The 17,735-nt window shown below is 51.8% G+C and overlaps 1 protein-coding gene across 2 annotated transcripts in view; it reads right to left on the bottom strand.

The window, feature by feature from the left end:
- Positions 1 to 17,735, bottom strand: part of GALNT16 (polypeptide N-acetylgalactosaminyltransferase 16) — an 87,720-nt gene that overhangs the window by 69,373 nt on the left and 612 nt on the right. Inside the window, exon 2 of one of the 2 annotated variants that reach the window (XM_070594135.1) lies at positions 17,100 to 17,389. In XM_070594135.1, the coding sequence (XP_070450236.1) occupies positions 17,100 to 17,276 (177 nt within the window). In that variant the 5' untranslated portion in view covers positions 17,277 to 17,389. Of the gene's footprint in view, positions 1 to 17,099; positions 17,726 to 17,735 lie in introns of those variants that run through there. The other variant, XM_070594134.1, reaches the window with a different exon arrangement.

Raw genomic sequence — 17,735 nt, 5'->3', positions numbered from 1 at the left:
AAGCAATCTATAGCACGGCTGGGCTGCCGACACATCCCCAGGCGTCCTGGGCCTTGGGGAATGGCGTGGGCCTGTGGCAGAGAATCTGAGTTTTTATTACTCGTGAGTGGCCCAAGCTTTCTTTCTCCTGAACTTGGGAGACCGACGCTGGATCTGCTTGCCCCTTTTTCTTCCCAAGAGCCACAACCATCACTGGCAACTTTTGCAACTGATTGCTGTGAAGGGTTGGGGCTCCCTGAGAGCTGTATCCTCAGCTTCTGCCCCAAGGGGAGGGAAGCGGGGGTAGAAGAGAGAGCGAGACCTCCCCAGGACTGATGAGAGCCAGGCCCTCTCAGGGAGGGGGTACAGCCTGGAAATAAAGAGCCTTTGGCCCCAGGGGTTGGTTCCTGGGTTCAAATTTGTTCTGTCCCCCTCCCTCACCTCCAGCCCTGGGGCCTTGGGCAAGTTAGTCGACCTCCGGGAGCCTCATGCAGTCAACCAGTGTTCTCTGCACACTTACTAGGGCCTGTGCTGGGCGCCTCAGCTCCCTCTTCTGTTAAAACCACTAAGAATAGGAAACCAGTATAGCGGTGCCTCAAAATGTTAAAAATAGAATTACCAAATGATCCAGTAATTGCACTTCTGTGTATTACCCGAAAGAATTGAAAGAAGGGTCTCAAAGAGATATTTGGACACCCATGTTCACAATGGCATTATTCACAGTAGCCAAAAGTTGGAAGCAACCCAAGTGTCCATCGATGAATGAACGGATAAGAAAAATGTGATAGATGTGTTCAATGGAATATTATTCAGCCTCAAGAAGGAAGGAGATTCTGACACACGCTACAACATGGATGAACCTTGAGGACATTATGCTGAGTGAAATAAGCGAGTCATGAAAAGACAAATACTATGTGACTTCACTTACAGGAGACACCTAGAAGAGGCACACCCACGGAGCCTGGAAGTGGGGGACGGGCAGATAGCATTTAATGGATACAGATTCTGAGTTTTGGAGGATGAAAGAGCTCTGGAGATGGATGGTGGTGACAGTGGCACAACAGTGTGAATGTTCTTAATGCCACTGTGTACACTTAAAATAGCTAATATGGTAAAATTTATGTTATGTGCATTTTACCACAATTAAAAATAAGAAAAGAAGAATCAATCAATTTGAGGCATCAGTATCTCCCTTATCTTTTGCACAGGGAAGGTGGCACTGCTGGGAGTGAGTGGACCGTTCGAGGCTGGGCTCTCCTATGGTCAGTGTGGCTTGGGAACAGAACACATAGGGACTCAGGGTGGGATCCTAATGTCTTCCCCCCACCCATCGGTCTAACCCTTGGCCGAGTCCTCCTCCCATCCCAGGCTGGGACCTCACGAAATGACTTGGAATCGGGTTCACCGTGTGGCGCCTCATCCCCTGCCAGACGCTCCTCTCTCTCCATGTCCAACCAGCATGTGTTCATCTTTAAAGACTCAGGCCACGTTCCATGCCCTCAGTGAAGGCGGCAAAGCCCTGGCTACACTCAGCATATGCCCTCCGATGGCTCCCCATCCTCCCCCACCCTCACAGCGCCCTACAAGCCCAAGCAACTTGAGGGCAGGAACTGAGTCTATTCACCCTGGCACCCCAGCTTCCAGCTTAGTGCTTGTCACCCAGTAGAAGACAAGTGTTTTCTGAGTGGAAACGTACATAACATGTACAGAGCACACTTTCTATGGAAGCTGTTCTGAGAGGTTTACAAGCATTCCCTCATCACGACTCTCAAAGGTCAATTCTAGTGTTCTCCAGGGCTGGGACTCGGGGAGGCAGGTGAGGCACTCACCTCAGGTGCAAAACGTAAGGAGGCGCCACAAAACTCAGAAATCAAGATAAATCACATTTTAATGAAATATTTTTAAAAATTAAAATTAATGCAAAAATTCAGAATGAACAGAATATTAAAATTTTAGATAAAGACAGGACCCAGCCCTGCACTTACAACACTCACCTCACCCTAATCCCAGCCCTAGAGAATCTGTATGGTTTTTGGGTTTTTTTTTGGTGAGGAAGATTAGCCCTGAACTAACATCTGTGCCAGTCTTCCTCTGTTTTGTACGTGGGTTGCCACTTCAGCACAGCTGACAAGTGGTGTAGGTTTGCACCAGGGATCCAAATCCATGAACCTGGGCTGCCAAAGCGGAGCCAGCCCAACTTTACCACATGCCACTATGTCCTTTAATTTTTTGATATTTTGTTCAACAACTCCATTTTGAGGTGTTTGTCTAAGGAAATTAATCAAGACTACGTGTACAGATTTACCAACAAGGATGTTCATCGTTGTGTTATTTATAAAAATGAAAAACTGGAAAACATATTTGGTTGAACAATATGAAACTGCCAATATTTGACAATTTGTGACCTAAAACAACAATTTCATATTGTTCAATCTAATCTAAATATCCAGCATTTACAAACTATGATTATATAATCTATGGAACATTAGCCTAGTAAAATTCTGGGCAGCCAATAAAAAATATTTGGAAGAAGACTGTGACATAGAAAGGTGTTCATGAGATAGCGTTAAATGAAAAGAACCAGTTACAAAACAACATAAAATGTATGATTAAAAAAATCCACCAAAAAGATCTGAATTGATTATTCAGCAAAATGTTAATAGTGGTAAGCCCCAATGGTGGGATTTGGAGCAATTGTTATGCCCTTCATTTTGATTTCCTGTCTTTTGTATATTAAACGTGTACTATGTCTAAAGGGAGAAAAAAGAACAATAAAGAGAAACCTCCTTGTCTTTGATCTCATACCTTTCAACCAAAAGACTCCGTCGTGCCCTCTCCCCTGAGTGGGGTGGAGAGACGCCCCTCTTTACTGTCCCTGCCCTTTCACAGATGGACTGTCAGTCTCTGCCTCTCAGTACTCCTCCACTGAGCTCCCGGCATCCCCTTCCTGACTCTTCTTTTACCCCGGCCTCCTGCTCCCCCGGCTCTTGGGACTCGCTGGAGAAAGTGCTTTCTCTGCCCCCACCCCTGCAGTGCCAGCCCCTCCCCGGCTGATCTTCAGGTACAGAAAGCACACCAGAGCACCCAGCACCAAGCATCATTGCTGTCCTCTAGGCAAGCGAATACAGTGCTGTTTGCGGGACAGGCTTTACTGGTGGTTGGGGGGGGGGGGCGGGGCAGGGTGCGCTGGGGGAGCAGGAATCTTGCCTTCTGTCCTCCATCTCCTCTTTCCCCATCTTCGTGCACTTGAGACCCAGCAACCATCAGGCACCAGCTTTTCCTTTCCTTTTCTTTAAAGATGTTTTCAGATTTAAGATTTTTTTTAATTGGCACCTGAGCTAACATCTGTTGCCAATCTTCTTCCTTCTTTTTTTTTCCCTTCTTCTTCTTCTCCCCAAAGCCCCCCAGTACACAGTTGTATATTCTAGGTGTAGATCCTTCTAGTTGTGCTATATGGGACGCCATCTCAGCATGGCCTGATGAGCGGTGCCATGTCCGTGCCCAGGATTCGAACTGGAGAAATCCTGGGCTGCTGAAGCGGAGCATAGGAACTTAACCGCTGGGCCATGGGGCTGGCTCCTAAGATTTTTTTTAATTCCAAAAAGTGCAAAGACTAAGAATCACCTGCACTGCCACCAAAATTAACAAACTGTTAACATTTTGTCAGAGTGGCGTCAAGCCTCCCTCCTTTAAAGAAACAACTGAAATAAAATGTTACAAATAAAGTCAAACTTCTTGTGGGTCGCCTCCCCTGTGTTCCTTCAGGAACACTCACTGTCCCACATGTGCTGTGTACCCTCTTTGGTCCATTGTTACTCTTTGAGATATATATGGGTACGAACACACACACATCCAGGAGCAACAGACACAACAGTTTCACATTGTTCTAATTTGCATAAATGTATCATACTAAACCATATGCAATCCTTTTTTTGCCCATAGCATCATGTTTCTAAGCTCCATTTGTGCTGGTATATATTGATCTAGTTCATTCATTTTACTATTGCAAGCTATTCCATCCCAGGTGGGTGGGCCTGATCCCTTTGCATGGCACTCTCTGGGGCGCAGGTAACACCAAGGCTTTCCCTGACCTCAGAAGTTCTGGAATCTGGAGGGCCTAAGCCAATTGCAGAGACTCTCCCCAGTCCACGTCCGTCTAGTGTGTAAAACCTGCCAAACCCCACCCCAGCCCTTTGATTCTTCCCCAGCTCCGGCAGGTACTTAGGTCTGGTCGCCACCCCACCCCTTTGTCTGACCTGTGAATATCTCTCAGGCTTCTAAGTTTCCCCATCTTGCCTTCAAGAAATAAGGGGATTAAGATCATTCATAAAGTCTGTTTTCCCCTCGTAAGTTGTGCCATCAGGTGGTGGGATCCTGAGAAGTTGGTGGCAGGCAACCCTGGTGGAATCCTGGCTCCGCTGGCAGGTAACCTGCCCTCTCTGAGTCAGCTTCCTTATCTGCAAAATGGGGGTAGTTTACTCAGCTCAGAGGCCTGCTGTGATGGTTAAGGGGAAGAAGACAGGAAACACAATTGGCAGGCTCCTGGCACAGGCCAGGCAGTCAAAAGTGCCTCTGCCCTTGCTCTTCGGTCTCTTCTCCAACCAGCAGCCTCAGCAATCTTCCACACTACAACCAGTAGCCTCAGCAATCTTCCACACTATCAGTCGGACCACATCACTCCTTGGCTAATGTGCCTTCCTCGGCTAGGTCAAGAAAGCTTTGCAACATTCGCCTTGTCTTGGTTGCCTGCTCCGGGGGAAGCCAGCCGCCACACCACGAAGACACTCGAGCAGGCCTGCAGAGAGGCCCATGCGGAGAAGAAATGAGGCCTCCCACCAACAGCCAGCCATGTGAAACAGCCACGTTCAACCCTTCAGATGATGGCAGCCCCACCTGACATCTGACTGAACCGAGCCAGAAATGACTCAGCCAGAACCACCCAGCCAGGCCACTCCCAGAGGGCTGAGGCACAGAAGTCCCGAGAGAGAACAAATGATCATGCTGTTGAAGCCATTAAGGCTTAGGGTGATTTGTTATGCAGAATTAGATATGTAATACACAAGCTAAGAAACAACTGACAACTTGTATTATTATTACTAACAACATACATATCAATGCTTGTATAGTTCTTCCTATGTGCTAGGCACTATTCTAAACACTTTACGTGAATTAATTCATTTAATCCTCGCAGCAACCGTCTGAAATGGGGACTACTAGTACCCCCATTTGACAGATAAGGAAGCTGAGGCACAGAATGCCTAAATAACTTGCTAGTTAAGCAGCAGAGATGGAACACGAACTTGACACTCCTGCTACAGTGGCTGCGCCCCTCACCACCATGTCACGCTGCCTCCTGAACAAAGTCATACCCGGAAATGTGGCACCAGGAAGCAGGCTATGTTCTCACATTCAGAACCCACTTTTAAAGGAGGGGAAGGGGAACAGAGCCAACTCTCTTCTCTCCCCCAGACGCTCCAGGTTCCTATCCTGCTCCTTGGGTTTCAGCTCCAATCGTCTCCTGTGCTGCCAGTAGGCTGGTCCCGGACCAGAGCTAACTCACCTCCACTGAGTAAGTGAAAAATATTACTAAAAGTTTGTGTGGTGTTTAAAGCTCTTGTCGCATCTCCTTAGTGAGGGTTTTGATCCGTGGAGATGACCCACTTCTCCTCTGCACGTCCTCTGGCTCAATGCAAGCCTCATCCACACTTATTCTAAGTGGCCAATGTCTTCAGCGTCTTAAAATCTATCAGGTCTTTAAAGTGGAGAAAACTCGCTCAAAGACAACTTCATCACCGCGGGATCGGTAGGCACGAAGTGCGTGTTCTACGGTCCCCTTCCACGCCTTTCAGACCAGGCAAACCTGCCTCTTCCCACTCGCTCTGTTGGCAGCTTCAGAATCCTCCTCGCCACAGGGTTCCAGGCTGCCACTTGCACGGGTTCTGAGTTGCCAGTAGAGCTGAGACCTATTTGTCTTTCTGGCTCTAACAGGACAAAGACGAAACACCAAAAGCAACAGACTGGAACTAATCCCTCCACTTTCCAAGGGAATCAAGGCTCCCGGCTGCCACCCCGCCTCCAAAGCTCATTTCCATCACAGCGAGCGCTCAGAAGGGATTTTGAAAAGAGAAGACGCTGCAGGAAAACATTGACCTTGGTTTTAATGATGGTATGAGCACAGGGCCCATGCTGGGAGGTGTCCTGTGCCCATAGATGATGGTGAATTAGGAACCAACGACTCAGCAGCAGCTGGACCAGAAAGGACTCATCCGGAAGTCAAGGTAAACTAGGATCACGGGCACATTCTTCTCCTTTCACACAACCTTCTGCCGTCGACCTCCTAGCACTTTAGAGACAGGCCACAAAGACATGTAGCGCCATCCAAAGAAATAGAATGCAAGCCACAAATATAATTTAAAATTTTCTGGTAGTCACATTAAAAAAGTACAAAGAAACAGATAAAGTTAACTTTAATAATATATTTTATTTAGCCCAATATATCCAAACATTATCATTTCAACACATAATCAATATACAAAAAATTAGGATTTTAATTCTTTTTTTTTGAACTAAGTCTTTGAAATCCAGTGTGTATTTCAGACTTACAGCACATTTCAAGCTAGATACTAAATTTTCACCAGAAATACTTGATCTGTATGGAGATTTCATAAAATTTAGAGTTGAAGATGTAGATTCCACATACTGAACTTCTTCTAAACACTCCTAAAAGTTTTCTAATAACTGAAATGAATATCTGCTTTTAAAATTTAAATCAATTAAAATTAAAATAAAAAATTCAGTTCCTCCTGTTGCACTAGCCACATTTCAAGCACTCAAGGGCCACATGTGGCTGGTGGCTACTGCACTGGTCAGCGCAGGTCTGGACCACAAAGGGCTCCGCCTACCAGTGGGCAGATGCCAGCCTCCCATCAGGGCCCCTGTGACTCTGCTCAGGGCACCCACAGCTTGCTCTTCTGAACACTCCTGCTCAGGCCTGTCACCTTATAACCGGTTCCACTCTGACCAGGCCCTTTCTTACTCTCTCTGTTTGGCTTGCCCTCAGCTTTGCCCCAACTCAGGCTTTCAGATCTCCCAGGCTCCATGCTCTGCAGTTCCCAAGCAGGCCCACCCCCGCCTGGCTCCCAGCCCCCACCCAGGTGTGGTTCAGGGACCCCACTTGACTGGATGGCTGTCTAGGTGATGCTGTGTTCTCTGCCATGCAGAAAACCAGGGGTTGGCAATCTTGGGGTGCATCCAGAGACGACCCACTTCCTTTCAGTGTTTTGGGAGAAGGCCCTTGCCATTTTCCTGCCTCCACAAGGTGGCACCAAGACTGTACTAGAACATTACCGTGGGCAGCTTATGCTCTCTACCTGGCCAATCCCTTTTGGCTTGCAGCTCCAAAAGGCCCTCCATTGCCTTCCCTGGTCCCTGTGTCACAGTCTAATTGCCCCAGGAACTCAAAGGTGGGTTTGGAAGCATTTAACTGTTTTTCCAACTGGTTTTTTATCCCTTTTGTTATGGTAAGGAGATGCAATCACGACCCACCCTGAATCAGACAAAGCCTCACCACAGAGCTGTGCCTAAGATGCTGGCCTCCTTTTTAATGCTAAGATCTCTCCAGGAGGAGCTTAGGCCTCATAACCATAACCTGCAGTGTCTGTGGAAGCATGTTTTCCAACTGAGCCTGCGCAAGCGAATACCCACCTCTCCCTTTTGAATATTCATTACCCACCTGAAATAAGTGTCCTTGCTTCCCTTCGTTTGGGAACACCATGACTGGAAATGATTCTGCATGGTCTCCTATTTGCTGCAAATACACCTCACTTTGTGAGACAACTACTTCTGGTGGAGAGTCGGACTGAACTTGCCAGGAGGGAACCCACCTTGGTTTCGATGGCTCCTGCAGTGTGTGTGCTCCGTCCCTTGCTTCTCTTTCTTCCTCTGGCCTCAGGTGGGTGAACTACTTGGGGGTGTGGCTCAGTCCTGCCACTTCACTCCTTTGAGACTCCAGCACCACAGCAGACATCACTAATCGATCACACGTTCTTTCTCCCCCAGCTTCAGCCTGGGCTCTACCCCAAACACTGGATAATGCCCCCAGCCTCCCATACTCCCCATGAGCCCCGAGTGAGGGATTTCACAGGGAGTAAAAAGATGGTTTCCAAGCGGAAAAATCTGATCACAGCCTTGTGAGGCGCCGCTTTGGAAGGCCACATGGGTCCCTCCGACTGTGGCATCCCAAGGTCAGACCCCTGTGAAATGAAAGACCTTGAAATGTCAGAAGCCCTCCCCAACAGTTTGTTTAAAGAAGCTAAAAGCCAGAGCTGCTGTGAGAAGATAAAGGGATGAAAATCTGAACTCTGAGAAGCAGTGTCTAAAAGGGCATGACTGACAGGGGTTTGGAATTGAGTGTGTGTGACCTGAACCACAAAAACAGAGTGCCTGCAGCTTGCCGGGGACACAGGAAGCCCTATCGGACCGGTCACCCGGGCCCTGGGGAAACCACTTGAATGGCAGTGGACACAGCCTCAGATGGGCCCTGGCAGAGCGCCCTGTCTCCTGAAAGCAGCCCCTTTCATCGACCTGCCCGAAAAATAGCTGTGTGGGATCCTTGATCCTGCCAGGCCTCAGGTGCCCACCCAGGCACAGGTGCCCTCCTCAGTGTCTGAGGGAGGACGAAGATACTTCAGCCTGCAGGAGTCTGCTTGTACCCAAGGGGAACCTGCGATGGGGACAGGGAAGGGCCCAAGTTCCCGCATTACCAGGAAATATCCTTTCCAGAATCCCAAATGCACAGGGAACCAGGCGAGGAAACCCAGGGGACTTGATCAGGCACCACAGACAGGAATTGTCCTTCTCACACAAAACTCTCCCTCGGGACACAGACCCTCCGCTGCCAGACCCCCTTCTAGAATTTTCACAAGGGCCCCATTATCTTTTGTCTTTTAAATCTCTTCAGGCACCAGAACCTTCCACTCCCCCTCACCAGCCTCACACACCACACACACACACACACACAAAGTACCTCATTGATCTCACATCATAAGGAAATGAAGTGTTCCAGCCATAGAATATTTTTCAAAGAACTTAGGTTTACCTCTTTAAGAACCAACACTTACTAACATAGTTGATCATATTACTGGAAAATTTTTCTGAACTGAATGACATAGTTCCCTGACGTACCAAGCCCGGGCGCTGAATGTAATTTATCACTTCCTGATGACTCAGGACGTGTTTCTGAGCGTGATTTACCACAGCCTCCAAGGGCTAATGATCTGGACTTGCACTTTTGGCCACTTAGACTCTTGCTTAGGCTGCCTCAGCCAAGTGCACTGAGCACACACCCTGTAGAGATGCTGCCCTGGGCCTTGGCTGCATGGAACACTCTCTCCCTGGATGCCTGCATGGCTCACTCTTTCCATTCATGCCACAGCTCAATCCTATCTGAGAGGCCTTTCATGGCCATCCTTCTTTCCTCTTTCTCTCCCCTTTTGCTGCTTTATTTTATTTTCATAGTATTTGCCACCACCTAATACATTGTATATTTATCTGTTTATGATCTGTCTCCCCCACCAGGATGTGAGCTCCTTGAGAGCAAGGATTTTTCCTATTTTGTTACAGTCCTGGTACATAGTAGGTGTTCAGTAACTAATTGTAAGCAATGAATAAATGATGCCTTTGGCACTTCTAACCATTGTGTGCGTGTGGGAGGGGACTGCTCCAACCTCACCCAGCCCTTTCTGGTTGGTCCTTAGCTGTCAATTGTCACTTCTCAGTGTACCAGCAGCTCCTAACAGGTCCCTTCATCTCGCTTCTCCTAATCTGCTCTGTTGTAACCTAGGAAAGGCTAAAGGTCGCCAGCAGATGGCCAAGCTCCTGAACTCCTTCACCTGATTTTTACAATGTTAATTCAGGCTGTGGCCTAAGGGCAAGTCCTTGCCTGTCTTCTGCAGAAATCCAAGGGTGTGTGACTATTAATTCTCTGCTCAGGGGTCTTTGTAGCGTCCTTCTGGTCTTCCTAGACTGTTGAGAAGTCTGAAGTACCCCCCATAGACACTCCTACAATGTGTCTGTGTGCATCCCCAGACACACTCACAAATACCTTAAGCTTCCAGATCAGCAGAAGGGGCTCTGCGTAGCTCCATCGGACAGTGTCTCACGAGAAGAGAATGGGGAGCAGTGGGTCCAGTTTACTTCTTATGAGAATTCTAAGGTTTCACACTCTTCTGAACACAAGGGGTCTGGGTCGTCATACACCTCACGCTCTGGCCTTGTTCTCCTTAATCCAAGCACTGTTAGACCTTGAGCATTGGCTTGGGGTCACCTCACTTTTGCAGGAGCAGGTCAACAAAGTCAAAGATGGTTTGAGCTGAGAGGGATCTCAGAGATCCTGTAGTTCAACCCTCATCTGACAGATAAGGAAACTAAAGCACAGAGAGTAGAAGCGACTCACGTAAGGAAGCATAGCCCCTTAGGGGCAGGGCTGAGCCTAGACATGGGGTCACTTGGCCTTCATTCCACCTTCTCTCTCTATCCCCTCACACCCTTATCCCTGGCAGCTGACATCTGTTTCCATCCTGGACCCCTCTGTTCTGCCTGGTCCTGGCCTAGCTAGGGCCCAGGGGAATCCCATAATGACAAGTCTCACAACTCTGAGTGTGTTAAGAGATGTCACCCGCCCCCCTCCCCGAGCTCTGAGACAATGCTGTCCCTGGTCTACACTGAGCCACACTCACTTCATGGAATGGCAGGAAAGAGGCAGTTGTGTTCTTAAGCTAAACTCAAAGCCCTTTCTAATGGGTCCAGAAAAGTGGAAAGGCCACACATGGGGCAGACTCAACTCAGTGACTCCCCAAATGTGGCCTGAGCCTTATCTGGCCTACAGAGTATAATTGAAGAGGTTCTTCCATTTGCCCCATCTTTCCCAAAATACTCCCGGCCTGCCACTCCTGCCCGTTCTGAAAGGTTCACAAAAGTCCTCCGGGTAGCCATTCTGTCTCTAGCCAGACATTGTTGAAGGGTGTGGTTGAAATTCAGGGTGTGGGGGACAGGCAGGCCTGGGCTTCGGCCTCCTCATAAACACACCGCTTAGGTGCACTGCCAGCCGGTGCCGCCCTGGGAAGCAATGGGCAGGGCCCTGGGAGACAGGACAGCCACCTGTAAACGCTCCTCAGGTTGGATCAGGGAAATCGAAGTGGCAGATGGGAAAGTGAGACTCAAGGGGCCTCAGTCGGGGAGAAGAACCTTTGTGGACCTCCCTCTGAGGAGCAGGAAAGATCCTCAGGAGCAGCGCTTCAAACTCTGTGGCTTTGCCTCTGACCAGCCTTGGCCCCTCTCCTTCCCTGCTTGGCAGCTCCGAAGGAACAGGGAGGGGACAGCATAGCAGCAGTAACGGGTTTCCTTCAGTCACCTCCTCCCTGGCCTTGGTGTGTTCAGCCAGCCCTCCTCCCCAGAGCGCCAGGTCTCTTGTGGTGCAACAACTGGACCCTATTTCAAACTCTGCTACAGAGCTGCCTGACACCGTAGGAGACAGGCAGCACCACAAGCCTTTTTCTCCCCTCCCCACTGCTGTCGGAAGGAAGCTGACCTGCTGACAGGGAGCGGGGTGGCCTTTGGGCAAATCCAGTGATGGACAGTTCAGTGAGAAAGTTTTCCTTCTCTTGAAAGAAATCTCTCTTGCTGCAACTCTGACCCACTGGTCCCGGTTCTATTCCTCGGAACCCTCCAGAATAATTCAAATAAGTCTCCTTTTCTGTGGGCAAGATGCTAAGCCTTGACGGTGGATTCAGAAGTGTGAGACATGGTTAAGAACTTTACGCTTTCATTGATGAGTCGAGTGATTTTGTTCAGTCATCGAAGATTTTTTAAAATTATCTTGGTTGGCTTTATCATTATATCATTAATAAATGTTTATTACAGAAAACGTCGGAAAGAGCCAAAAGATTGGAAGGGGGATTACCCATAATCCTACTTCCCTATTGCTAACATTTTGTTCTGTATGGTTTTTGCATTTTTTTCCCCAACAGATGTTTACGGAGTGAATATAAAGCACGGTGCCAATCTACACGCTCCAGGAAACAAGCTGCTGTGTCCGACTGCATCTTGCCTTGAAGGACGCTTCAGGAAAAGAAGACAGGAGCACCCGCTCCAGAGGCAGGGGTACCTGGTTTCAAAGGCACTTCCTAGTTGCCAGATCATGGGTAGGTCACTGACTCTCTCTAAGCCTCAGTTTACCCAAGTTAACTGAACCTGATAATGGCACCCAACTCACTAGGCTGTTGAGGGAATTCAAAGGGGATTCAGAGCTAAAGCTTGTAAAACACCTAACACCCATCGCAGCATCAGTGAACACAGCCACCGGAGCTATAACAGAGGTGACCGCGATCCCGGAGGTCAGACGAGCGCAGATCAGAGACCACAAGCGTTCAGAGCAGAGAGACTAAGCCACTCGAAACCGTTTCCAGAGCGGGCTGCACACGTCTGTGACCGCATCACGCATCTGATTTAGGGAATCAACCACCGCCCAGGCGTAATCCTCATTGACTCACGTCTGAAAGCTGTGCTCCTGCTCCTTTCCGGAAACCTTGGGTCTCTACCTTGTGTCTTTGCTCCCCTGTTCACGGGGAAGGTGTTTCAGTCTCCTCAGGAAGCAGACAGGGCATAAACCTTCAATCTTCTAACTGTACCAAACTGCTCTGCTTCAGGCTCGCCTCTGAACCCAGGGCGGTTCCCCCATTACAGCCAGACCTTCCCGTCCCCGGGCAATCGGCCCACTTGCCTATCAGCACCCCGCCACATCCACCTAAATGGTGCTTCCAGACCCAAGGGCTTCCCCTGCCCTCAGAGCCGACAGACGCTGCCACCAGAGAGGAAAGCCAGGCCCAGCGCCCTCAGGGGGAGAGGAAGGACCCATCGGGACAATGAGCAGCACTGCAACTAGTCCTGTGCCCTTGGGTGTCAGGCCTCCCGGGGAGGTGACTCTTGGGCTGTCAGGGCCCTCACTAGTCTTGGTGCTTCTGCGCTGTCCCCAAGTCCTACGGACAGGTCTCAATATGACCCAGGATGGGACCCCAGTGATGAGAAATCAGCCCCTTTCAATCAGAACATTTTGGGAAGGGAACTGTTGGTGTTTGTGCCTCTCCCTCCCCACCCTCTTTCCTGTGTATGGCACCTAGACAAATTAAACACAAAATCATTTTCTGTCATTTAGGCAAATCATATTCCCAGAGTTCCAAAATGCATACATTATAAATAAAATATAAACTCATCCAGATCTGAGTGAAGCCTCTGCCCTCAGAGCACAGCACCGAAAAGCCATTCTCTGTGTTTCCTTCTGCTAGACAACGGGGACGCCTGCGAGGCCGTGAGAGTCCTGCGGGACCTTCTCCTAACAGGGCCGTGCCCTCCCTAAGCAACGAACCTCAGGGCACCCTCCAGGAGAGCTCCCAGAAAGCCATGTATTCTCTTCCAGAAATGAAGCTATCATCAGCTTATCTAAGGATTAACGAACCTTACAAATCATTTAACCCAAATTTAACACATAAAATAATCAAGGTCCAGAGGTGTAAGTATTTTGCCCACGGTCACTCAGCAGTATCTCGATTATAGGATAAGAAACTCCAGTTTAGGAAAACTCTTGCCTAAAACTTCCATGGTTCCAAATAGATGATGTTGCAAACAACTACATCTGACCTGAAAATACCCATATGGATAGTCTTTTACAAATATGTCGATAAAGTGAAATTCCGTGTAACACTCTAGCATCCCACCTATGCCTGTTAGAGAATTAGCAGAATTAGCACGTGGAAAACCTGGGGACCAGACCATTCACCAATGTTCTTCCCAACTGTGAGGCCTGGAGACGGAAGGCCAGCCGCGTCTGCTCCACTTCCTGCTGTAGCTGCGTCCAGTGGCAGCGTGCATCGATGGAGATTCGAGCGGATGTCCCCAAATCCACTGCCTTGCCCGTAAAGTACAGCATGGAAAAATCACAAAAGCTGCCACATCGTACGCAGCCATTTAGGGATGGAGTCAGCATCTCCCTTTAGTGCTACAGATTCCATTACCAATTTTTCACATCACAATTTGTGACACATGGGCTGACAGCAGGACAGAATATTAAAAATCAGGACCTCCCTGAGAAATCTGGGCCATACGGTTGTCATGCCGACACCCCACAATGCCAAATAAGCACCTCCAAGGTCCAGGAGCAACTTGGCTGGCTTCAAATGGCCCAGACGTTGTGAAGGCCGGGCTGCCTCCTGGCCCAGGCCGTTGTATAGACCCTCCCTTTTCCAGCTCAGCTCTCTGATTCCCCAGGGGAGTGACGACGCTTGTCTGAATTTTCTCAGCCTCTGTCAGCAGGGCTGGCCACATCATTCCCTAAGAATCTGAAAATCCACATGCAGCGTCCTGGCCCAACTAGACAGAGACATGTTTTGGAACGGCAGGAAGACCAGTGAGAGGAGAACCACGGATTTTAGGGAGAAAGCAAATCCTCAGCTGCACCTGCCCCTTTTAAGTTGAACAAAGAGTTTAACTCCTGGAGAAGCTATACATGCATTCCTCTGTCTCCTTAGTTATAGTCAGGTTGGAGCTGGGAATAAAATGTTAGGAGGATATGAAGCTTGGACTGCCCCCAGAGATGAGCAGAAATCCTACTTCACTCATCTAACAAGTACTTACTAAGTCTTGCTGGCAAGAAGCTTCCCACACAGTCCCTGGGTGACAGCTTACATTCAACAAGGAGACAGGGTAGATGACTGAGAATCCGCTGAAGTGAAAGACCTTGGAAGATAGGAATACAACGCAAGGCAGTGGCAAAGGTGGTGTGTGCCTGGGTCCAGCACCCACAGAACAGACACCCAGGACTAAAGCTTAAGAACAGAGAGGGAACTGGCTATGCCCCTGAGTGGCTAGAGAAGGCTCTGTGGCTCACGCCCCAGAAACTTCCATTCTCCCCCTCTTCCTGCACCTCCACTCCCCAGCTCCCAGGGATCTCCCTGATACTCCTTCCCACTTTAAACTGGGCTTCCAGTGCACAGACCTCTTCTAATGAGCAGCAAGTCAGACCCCATGGGAACAAGGAGAGGGCCAGAGGATGTTGAAAAACGACTGTCACACGCATCCCACATGACCCCACACCATGCTGGGGCTCTCAGTCTGAGCGGCCTTCTTGGCTGGTCTCAGAGGACACTGGAGAGGTCCCAGAGCAAGGTCAGGATTCTGAAGCAGAGGCAAACATGATGAGACCCAGCCTCGGCGCTAAGCAGCAGGATCCCTGTGCTCTCTTCCCTCCCATCCCCTCCTCTTTCCCCTCCTCCTCCTCTTCCAGCTCAGACCCTCCTCCCATCAGTCACCACAGGGAAGGACAGAACATCTGGCCAGCCTGCCTTTCCCCTGCTTCCCCAGGCCCACCCACCCTGAGACCAGGGCTGGCCCTCTCAGGGTGTAAGAACAGGGCAGCTTGAAGGAGTCCAGGGTGTGGAAGCTCCCTGGGGGTCTGGGGCCACTACCGGTTTGGCTGGTTCCGGACTCCAGTCTGTCAGTCCACCCAGACCCCACCGCTCTGGGGTCTCTACACAAGAGGCTTTTTCCTCAGCAGCCTCTCTGTCCAGCCATCCACAAGTGCTTTGGAAAGAGCATCCTAGTGACAGGGACCCTCAGCCCAGGAGGGAACACCCTACCTAATCAGGTTCCTCCCCAGAGACTTCAACTAGACAGGGATCTGGGAATTGGGGGAGGGGGCTGGAGGAAAACCCACAAACTCCAAGCTCTCCTCAGGCAGAGCCAGGAAATGTGGTCCCTTTGCAGGGGATTTTCACTTCTTCCTGGGTGGGTGACAAGACACGGAATCCGGGGCAGGATGGGAATAAGAAAGCACGTCCTCCACGACCCTCCCTACCCTCCCTCCCCTCCCTCCCCCCGCCCCATAGTCCTGGGGCTCAGCTGCCTTTGTGCAAATTCCATCTCAGGTTCTCCAGCCCTCAAGCCGTGGCCCTCCTGACCCCGCACCTCCCCAGGCCCGGATCTTCTCACGTCAGGATGGCCACCCTGCTGCCCGCCCATCCCCGGCCCCACGCCTTGCTCTCCTTCCTCTCGATCGTCCAGCCCACGCTCAGCAGTTCGTCCCGACGGTCGCCCAAGGCTCTCGCCCATTACCCGCCCCCGTCGGAAGAACGCGGCCCGCAGGAGCGCACCTCTCGGCGGGTCCCAGAGCCTCCCGCCTCAACAGGTGCCCCTACCACACACAGCTGTCACTCGGGGCCGGGCGGAGGCTGCGACAGGAACGCCCTCTGCAGGGCGGCGGGGGCTCCGCACGCCCCAGCCCGGGTCCCAGGAGCGCCTTGGGCCCCCGCAGCCCCGCCGAGGCCCCCGCCGGGCTCGCGGGTTTTGTTTCCTCTCTCGCATTGACGTCGCGGGGCTGACATCGTGAGAGGGATCTCCGAGCCCGGGCACAGACGCTGTCCACTCGTCATGACGGACCCTATTGTTGCGGTGAGGGGCGCGCATAGGACGAGACCTTTCCCGAACCCAGAGAACCTCGTGAGGTGTTAGTGTGGAGTTCTCCGTGCCAAAGAAGCAGGTTCAGGTTGACCCGGGCTGAGAAGTGGACGCAAAGCTGGGCGCAGCCTCTAGCGACCCTGCCTTACCCAGAGCCCCCACCCCACGTCCTTTGCCCTGAGGAGGCTGGAGAGGGGGTGCGCACGGCCACCTACGCGCTCACTCGCGCGCGGTTCCCATCGCCCGCTCGCTGCGCGCAAGGTCCAGTCGCCTTCCCGGGCGGGCGAGGCGCGGGCAGCCCCCGGCCCCCGACCCCGCGGCGCAGTGCCGAGAGCCGCCACGTTCCCAGTCGCGAGCGCACGCCGGGCCCACCAAACTTGCAGCACTTTCTCCCAGCCCCCACCCGCTGTCACCCTCCCTCCATCCGTGCGCCCCGGCCCGCTAGCCCGACCGAGGTTGCCATAACAACGGGCAGGAATGCTCCAACATATACAAAGCCAGCAGGGCGCGGCGGGCACGCAGCCCCCGGCCGGGCCCCGCGCCCTCCGCAGCCGCGCGGGGCTAGGATGCGCGCCGCGGCTCCCGGGCCGGCCGCCCGGAGCGCGGGGCGTACTCACAATGAGCGGGATGGTGCGGTCCTCGCGGAGCTGCTCCGGCCTCCCACCGGCCCTCTGCGCGCCTCGGCCGCCGGAGGATGCTGCGTGGGCTCGGTTGTCCTGCCATAAGTAGTAGAAAGTGCCCAGGATCCAGGCTACGGTCAGGATGGCGATGGCATTGGCGCGGATCTTCCTCATGGTGGGCGGGTGGGCGCCCTAAGTGGGGGCCCGGGCCGGCGTGCTCTCCGGGCCGGGGCGGGGGCGCTCGCAGCCCCAGCTGTTTGTTTTCGCTCGCGCCTGGCTGCTCAGTCCTGCAGAGCAGAAAAAGGAGAGAGGTGGGGGTGGGGGGGTGACAGGGAGAGACAGGAGCGTGCAGCGATCCTCGCGGTCCTAATGCCCTTCAGCCCCAAGCGCGCGCGTCCCTCGGGCGCCCATTCATTCGCGCGCAGAGCCCGCCCCGCGCTCCAGCCCCTCCGGGCGCCCGGGCCGCCGCGCACCGGAGAGGAGCGCGGCGGGTGCGGAGCGGCGCGGGAGGAAGGCCCGGCGAGGCCGGCGCCCGCGGCGGAATGGCGACGGGCCAGAGCCAGTCTCGGCTCCCACCGCTCGGCAACCGAGCGACCGGCGGCTGCCCCCGCGCGGCCCTGGTCGGTCCCGCCT

The sequence above is a fragment of the Equus przewalskii genome, chromosome 25 (genome assembly GCF_037783145.1).
Source record: "Equus przewalskii isolate Varuska chromosome 25, EquPr2, whole genome shotgun sequence".
Lineage (NCBI taxonomy): Eukaryota > Metazoa > Chordata > Mammalia > Perissodactyla > Equidae > Equus > Equus przewalskii.
This window is presented reverse-complemented; position numbering and strand designations above follow the sequence as displayed.